The sequence below is a fragment of the Gossypium raimondii genome, chromosome 6 (assembly GCF_025698545.1).
Source record: "Gossypium raimondii isolate GPD5lz chromosome 6, ASM2569854v1, whole genome shotgun sequence".
Taxonomy (NCBI): Eukaryota; Viridiplantae; Streptophyta; class Magnoliopsida; order Malvales; family Malvaceae; genus Gossypium; species Gossypium raimondii.
In genome coordinates this window covers 43,482,296-43,490,145 of record NC_068570.1, presented here as the reverse complement: position 1 = coordinate 43,490,145, position 7,850 = coordinate 43,482,296, and the positions used below count along the sequence as shown (strand labels likewise).

Below are 7,850 nucleotides of genomic sequence, written 5' to 3'. Positions count from 1 at the left end.
TTAGATTTTATTTTAAAAGGATGGTTCTAACTACTACAGGCGAAAACATTATCACAGAAGGAAATCTCAACATTATAATGGAAATTAATTAACCTACTACTTTTCACTGTTTTCATTCTAATAAAGTATCAACAACCTTTACACATCTTTTCCTCTTTATATGTTCTAATAAAAATAAGCACTACAGTTGGGATTTTCTTATTCATGATTTACTTTGTATTTTTGCACATTAAGTATAGATCAGATCCAAACTCCATTGCTGCTATTTTCCTTACCTACACAGCATACTGGTTACATATTGATTTTTGGTAATTAATGTTGCTGCAAGTCTGTGACCAAATTCACTCTCACTCAAACTTTTTTTTTAATTAAAAAAAAATCCTAAACGCAACGGGACTCAAACCCAAATCATTTCTTGAAAAAAATGAATGCATATTCTCACTCAAATAAATTTAGACCAGAATGAGATATCACCCTTAATTTTCCTTTTTTCTTTGTCTGTCATGCATTAATTAATGCTTTTAGCGATAATGTTTTCACCTATATATTTGTTTTTTTATGGTTGGAAAAAACATCGTAGAATGTTCTGGTTTGTCTAAAAGTTGGTAGAGAAACACCATACTTGTTTCTAAACAAAAACTCATTAATTTGAAACTACTTCCAATTACAAAGGTCGATGATGATGTTTAAGCTAATAATTTCACCCCATCAATGTCTCCCTGACAATTGAAATGCTTATAGTTAAACCTATTACCTAGAAACTGTCCTCACATCAAATAGAGGAGCAGTTGAAACCTTTTAAACCACAACAATAGTTGGGGATTACTAATTATTGCATTTAATTATCAACACTTCAACGCCTTAGCATATAACCTTCATAGCAACTGCAATAATGTTGAAGATGTAGGGTTATTGTCATATTTTTCATTAATTTATGAACCCATTTTTGCATATGTATATAAAGCAAACGCAACTCATATGTAAGACTAAAAGAGAATTTTTTTTTTTTTAATACATTTCTTTTCCCTATTTCATTTCCACCTGAATAAATAAAGCAATGATAGAAGGCATGGTAGAGAAGCATGATGAAGAAAAGAGAGTTGACAATGAACAAGCTGAAAACATATCTGCAATGTCGTTTCCTTCACAGAAATGTTCATCCTTGGACTTGAATGAAGAAGCTAGCAGCAAAGAGGATTATGATTACAACATTATCGGCAATGGCAAACAAGGTGATGAGATTGAGAAGACAAGTGAAGGGAATTCCAGCAATAATAACAACAACATAGTGGGGGAGAAAGGTAATGGTAGAAGAAGAGTAAGGCAATATGTTAGGTCAAAATTGCCTCGCCTACGGTGGACTCCTGATCTTCATCTCTCCTTCGTGCATTCTGTTGAAAGGCTTGGTGGACAAGACAGTAAGTTCAATATTAGTATCTTTATATATATAAAAATTATTTAAGAGAGTTTTGCATGTTTATTATTTACTGTAATTTTTGGTTGCAGGAGCAACTCCAAAGTTAGTCCTTCAGTTGATGAATGTGAAGGGACTTAGCATTGCCCATGTAAAAAGCCACTTGCAGGTGTACTAACACAACCTTATATCTTAATCTTAAAATTTTTTTAATTTTGGTAAATAAAAACAAAAAAGATTACATAAATGAAAAATAATTATACTAATTAAATATATAATATTTATGATTAATTCTTTTATTCACTTATATTATTTTTGTGCTCGTTAAATTTTCAAAGGAAAACGGTTTTGTATCTTTAATTCGTTGGTTGTTGGATTACTCTTAGCCACATTAATGTTTTTAAATAATATTAATTATTTTCGTTGATGTATCACAACCACATTCGATCATTGCACTATAAAAAAAATTAGTAAAAGATAAAAGTTTACAAATATAATTATAATAAAAAAATATTTTCAGCTTAAATTATTTAACCTCAACCAATTTCGTTCATGTATTTATGAAAGAATATAATATATTTTAACCATAAACTTTTCACAAAATCATCAACTTTTACTGTTTCAGATGTACCGGAGTAAGAAACGTGACGAGGCTGGACAAGGTGAAGTTGTTTTTTCCTTGTAGTATGATTTTCTACTGTCCCTTGGTTTATAAACTAATTAACTCATCCAATTATTCGTCCAGTTAGTAGGTTTATAAAGGTGAGTTGTATTTCGGTCTAAGCTTAAATTATTAATATTAGTTAATTATGATATAAAAATACTTGTAATATTTTAATAATTTATGAATAGTAATTAATATTAGGAAATAAAATTTCATGAAGGTTTTCTAAAATTCGAAATATAAATTTGGATAACAGTAATATTATAAAATTTCAGAATTCGTAAAAACTATAACTAAGAAATTGAGTGAATTTTATTTCGTTTAATGCATGTGTTCCCATCACAAAATAAAATAAAATAAAATTTAACTTCTAAATATCATTTTATTTGGATAAATATACAATTAGATACATCGAATTTTGATTTGGTGCAATTATACACATGAAACTTGAATTGTTGTCCATATATACATAAAATTTTGATTTTAATTCAACTGTCCACATTTAAAGAAATGAATACATACATTTATTTCCGTATTAGATTAATATAACAGTTTGTGTATGCAATAAATCAACGTGAAATTGTACTAATTTTAGTGGTTTCTAGAAATTGAATCAAAACAAAACTTATATATAACATTGCACATTGAATCAAAATTCATATATAGTTTTGATATTTATCCTCTTTATTTAGTTCTAATATATATTTATAAAACTTATATCATTTATAATTTTTTCAAATCTAATAATATTCATATTGTATGTTCTTATATCAATATTCTTCTTTTATAATAAATTTTCAAAATCAATTATTTTATCCAAATAATGCAACTACAATTACCAACCTTTTGAAGGAATGAATTATAAAATACTAACATTTAAAAATCCTAAAATTTTAAAACTCTTCATTCAAATGCACCCTAAGGGAAGTGTAAGTCAAATACATTTGAATTAGAGATGTCTATGATTCCAACTCAATGGGTCTAACTCTGTAATTTAAAAATAATAAAATAATATTTTTATTTTTATTTTTTTATATAATAATATTTTAAAATTATTTAATTTAAATTCCGCTCATGCTGAATTGGATCGAGATTAAAAATAACTTAAACGAAAATAAATGAATTGTGTTATAATATTATTTTGTACTTTTAAAATTGTTATAACATTTTTAAAGAAAATTCAACTTTAAGAAAACTGCCTTTATGTCATTTATTTTAAAAATAAATAATTACTTTGTTAAAAAATATTTACCATTTTCTTTCAAAAACTGCCCTTTTATTTTTATATTATTTTTACATAATATTTTGTTATCATTTAATCTAATTACATATTATTAGAATCAAATGCAATAAAATTTTCTAATTTGTAGTGTATGACAAAAGAGATAATATAGTCAAAATGTACTAGAAATTAATTCAAATTATTAATTTTTATAAGAAATAGGGTAAAGATTGTTTAAAATCGAATTCAAAATTATTGTCAATTGAAGATTATAATATAAATCTTTTACAATACTACTAATAATTCAACATACATATAGACAATTATTTAAATCTTACTTAAATATAAATATATTTGTCGACTAAATCCTAGATTGGCTAGTATCAACATTCTTGTTAGTATAAAAAGACGTGGATTCGAATATGTTAAAATGCACTTATCCTTCTATTTAAGGATTAGAGAGGAGTTATGAGTAGTTTTATTTAAATAAATAAATAATAAAGGAAAAATATATAAGCATAATTATTATCATATATGTATTTTTTGAGCAAGATTTTGCTCCAAATTGAAAATTGAGAGAAATTACTATATTTTTGAAAATAGCATAATTAAAATACACGTGTAGCTTTAAAATAATATCTAATAAGCATTTAAACATATAGTTTGAAATTAATAATAATAATAATAATAACGTTATATATGCAATGCGTTTTAAATTAAATTAAAATAAAATAGTCTAAATTGTAAGTGATATTAAATTTAAATATGTAAATATATGTGATTAAAGATATTCAATGCACTCTAATTGTTTTCTAATTCAAATTGTCATTTTTCTATAGCACGTTAAAATGTCTTCATGTTAGAAAATATTTTTAACATATTATCAAAATGTTCTCGTATTAGTGAAAAGATATTCAACATTTATAAAAATTATAAAATATTTATTTAACAATTGAATAATAGGTAGAGTGGTAACTTGCTTTTAAAAAACCTTCATCAATCTTTAGTTGATATCGTGTTGATTGGTGATACCAACTCAATCAATGATATTATCAATATATACAATCAACATGGGTAAAACAGTTTGTGTAATAGTATTAAATTGCATAAACAATAAAAATAAAGTTTTGCTTGAAGTGGTAAAGTTGAGGTGCTAAAATTTGTATTTGTTTTCCTAAAATATAAGAACTTAATATTAATAGAGATAAAAAGATAAAAGTATCCTCATAATAATATAATTTATTTTAAATATGAAGGGTTACTTAGTAATTGAACCAATTAAGTTGGTGTTACTTGTGATACCAAACTTAGTAAAGGACTGAATATTAGTAGAAATATATACAAACTATGTGAGTAAAACAATATGTAATAGTATGAAAACATATAAAAGTTCAACTATGTTGAAGTGTTAGTGATGCTAGTTGTATAGGTTTCTCTTCATATGCAATTTTATCAGTCTTCTTAAAAATATAAAAAGATAAAAGTACTCTCATAATAATATTACTTAATTTAAATATGAAGAAGCTAATTAGTAATTTAACCAACTAAGTTGGTACCACTTAACTCGTGACACCAAACTCATTAAATGATTTAATATTAGTAGAGATAATGTGTATATATATATATATATATATATATATATATATATATATTTTTTCATGTCTATTTTACGATTTATGTTTGGAGTTCGTGGTTGTCTCTTCCAACAATATTGACTCTAAAATTTGAACCTATGTTCTTCTTTGAAAATATAATATGCCTTAAAATTGTAGCGGAGATAATATATTAATACTAAATAAAAATAAAATTATTATATAAATTTATATCAATATAATTATTTATTATTTTTAAAAGTTAATTTTAGTTATAAATATTTTTAAAAATAAAATTAATTATTACAATAAGAATAAATTAAAATTATTTGAATCCATCTCAACCTAATTAACATGGACCAATTTGAATTTCAATAATTTGAACTTGAAATTATTAGAATTCAAAAATATCTAAATTTAGATCGATACGAATCCGAAAATGTATGAATAGTTGCTTCTAAGCCAACTTATTTGTCCATTAGGTTTTTTTTTTTTTATTTCTACAACTGGGATTTAAAATCGTTACATCTCTAATTTATTGATTGTTATCTTTTAAATACAACATAAGGACATGTGTTAACTTTTCTAGATTCTATGTGTCACTTTTTTAAGGATTGTAGAGGTAAAATTTTCACATGATAATTATCTGGATGTTAATTGTTAAATTAATTAGTATAGTTTTTGACCAACGCTCCTGGGTTAATTATTTTGAACTAAATAATTAAATTTTAAAGGTAATAATAGGCTTTAAGTTTTTATTTGGAATTTAATCCCCATTTTCTATTTTTAAGAATTTAGACTCTCTTTTTCAAATTTAAAAATGACATTATAATGGACTTGAATTTTAAAAAAATAACGATGTTATCAATTCTTTAAATTTATGTCAGTATTTAATTAGAATAAAATATTTAAACTAACTAATTACATTATAAACATTGAAGTACCAAATTATATGAAAAATTGAAGTATAAAGATCAAATTTTAAATTTTAAAATGATATAGAGACCAAAATTGAAATTTAACTATTTTTATATAATTAAAAGTAGAGGGACTAAAATTAAAAGTTAACCATATTATTATTAAGAATGCATAAAAGAAGAAAAAAGAAAAACAAGCCGCGTCAAAGAAGGCTTCCTTATATATATTAAATATTTTATGCCTAATTTAATTAGATTTTTAGGCATTAAAATCTTATTAAATTTTCTACCAATGCAGCTTGATGTCAGACTGAATTATTGTTTGATAAATGCATCATCTTTAAAATGATAAAGTCGGGTAATAGCTTGTCGATACTTGTAACTATCTTGCCCCTTGAATGGAAAGAGGGGGGACAAAATCATGAAATACTGAAGAAACTTTGCATTTATCACCTATGTAGTGTTATGCGAAAGAACTAGAGCAATTAAAGGAAGGGAAGAATTGCAGAGCAGTCCTCATCTACATTTCAGAATGGAAAACGGTGGGTTTGTTTTAGCCACAGAATCTCCCCTCTACCAACCACCTCTAGATTTCGAAGTCTCTTTTCCAAGGTTATACTAATATATAGTTATATACTAACACTCTTTTATCAATTAATCTACAACTTCCTTCCTAATTAGAGAAACTGATTTTGGTTTTGTATAGGCACCAAGTGAGCAATGATGTTGGTCACCACACAAACCAAATTCATGGGGTGGATGCGCGTCTTGGACCCATGAGAACCGGGCGATTACTAGAAGACAAGAGGTGGCATCCTTTTGAAAGGCAGAAACACAGGGACTGCTTGCCTGACCTGCAGTTAAGACGAAGCCGAAGAAGTGGAATTGATGCTGAGACGACGACCCATTGCGAAGTCCCGCAGGAAATTAGCACCCACCTTTCACTTTCTTAACCTCAATATTTACCCAGGATAAAATCCACCACAACCAAACAGAAAGGGTTCATGAATCTCTTGGTTTACATGCATACAAAAATTAAAATTTTGCAGACAAGGCCGAATGAGGCTGAGTACTTAATAAGGATCTGACCATGTAAAAATGGACCCCCCAGGAAGTGAGATCCTTCTAAGTGTTTTATTTTTTGCTGCTTCTTCTAGATGATGCAAATGATGTATTCGAGGTTTAGAATGAGTTACCCAATTTTAACCCGGGCCCATATATCTTATATAAAAAAACCAAATAAATAAATAATCAAAAAAAATAGAATAAATGTCCCATAAAACAGTCCATTTATAAACTATTAATTCATTTAAAACTCAAATAGCCCAATTAGCTCAAACCTGAATTACAAATACCAAATACATGGCCCAAATCATTTCAACCTAAATTACCCAAAATTAACCCGATCAGACCCAACTCTACCCTAACCCAAAATACAATCCTAACCCGAATTACCCAATACACCCCAGCCCAATAACCACCAGCCCAGTGCAGGAAAAGACCCAGATTCCAGAAACCTTAGAGTTTTTTGGAATGGTCCAGTGGCCATTTTTCCTTAGCCGCCGCAACAGTTTCGGCCACCATCGCTTCCGTCCGTCTCTTGCACCTGCCGCGTCTTCCACGTGCGCCTCCAGCTGGCGTGTACCTGCATCACAACAAACCAGCAACAGAAGCAGGAAAAGCACGAAAACGCAACAATAAAAGAAATAACAGATCGAATTTTTTTATTATTATTTATTTTGTAATTTTGGCTATAAAAAGCCAATGCAAACACTGTAAACGGATCTTTTTTTTCCACGCATATTAAATACAAGAATCAAAGAGAATATTCAAAGAAAAACAAAAAAAAAGTAGAATATTAAAGGTGATTTCAGATTTTTTTCTTTTCTGGATTCTATTTTCCCTTTTGCTTCATTTTTGTGCTCGAGATAAAATCAAAATGAGAGGATAGAGGGCTAAGAGTTACCTGTCATCTGAACGACGTTTACTCCGCTACAATCGGAGCCAGACGAGCGTTCAGAGAGCTCTTGAACAGCCAGTC

General features: G+C 27.4%; 1 protein-coding gene across 1 annotated transcript; it reads left to right on the top strand.

Moving 5' to 3' along the window:
- Positions 1–971: 971 nt before the first annotated feature.
- LOC105774867 (protein PHR1-LIKE 1) lies at positions 972–7,850 on the top strand. Its single transcript, XM_012597436.2, has 5 exons — positions 972–1,418; positions 1,507–1,583; positions 2,040–2,076; positions 6,271–6,421; positions 6,516–7,850. Exons 1-5 carry the CDS (start codon positions 1,058–1,060, stop codon positions 6,760–6,762), a joined length of 873 nt encoding a protein of 290 aa, XP_012452890.1. The 5' UTR covers positions 972–1,057; the 3' UTR covers positions 6,763–7,850.

Excerpts from the sequence above, each read along its gene's own strand:
- LOC105774867 (XM_012597436.2), top strand. The coding sequence starts at position 1,058 with ATGATAGAAGGCATGGTAGAGAAGCATGATGAAGAAAAGAGAGTTGAC. Across the intron at positions 2,077-6,270 it reads ACGTGACGAGGCTGGACAAG|TGTTATGCGAAAGAACTAGA; the intron begins GTGAAGTTGTTT and ends TCACCTATGTAG. Across the intron at positions 6,422-6,515 it reads TTCGAAGTCTCTTTTCCAAG|GCACCAAGTGAGCAATGATG; the intron begins GTTATACTAATA and ends GGTTTTGTATAG.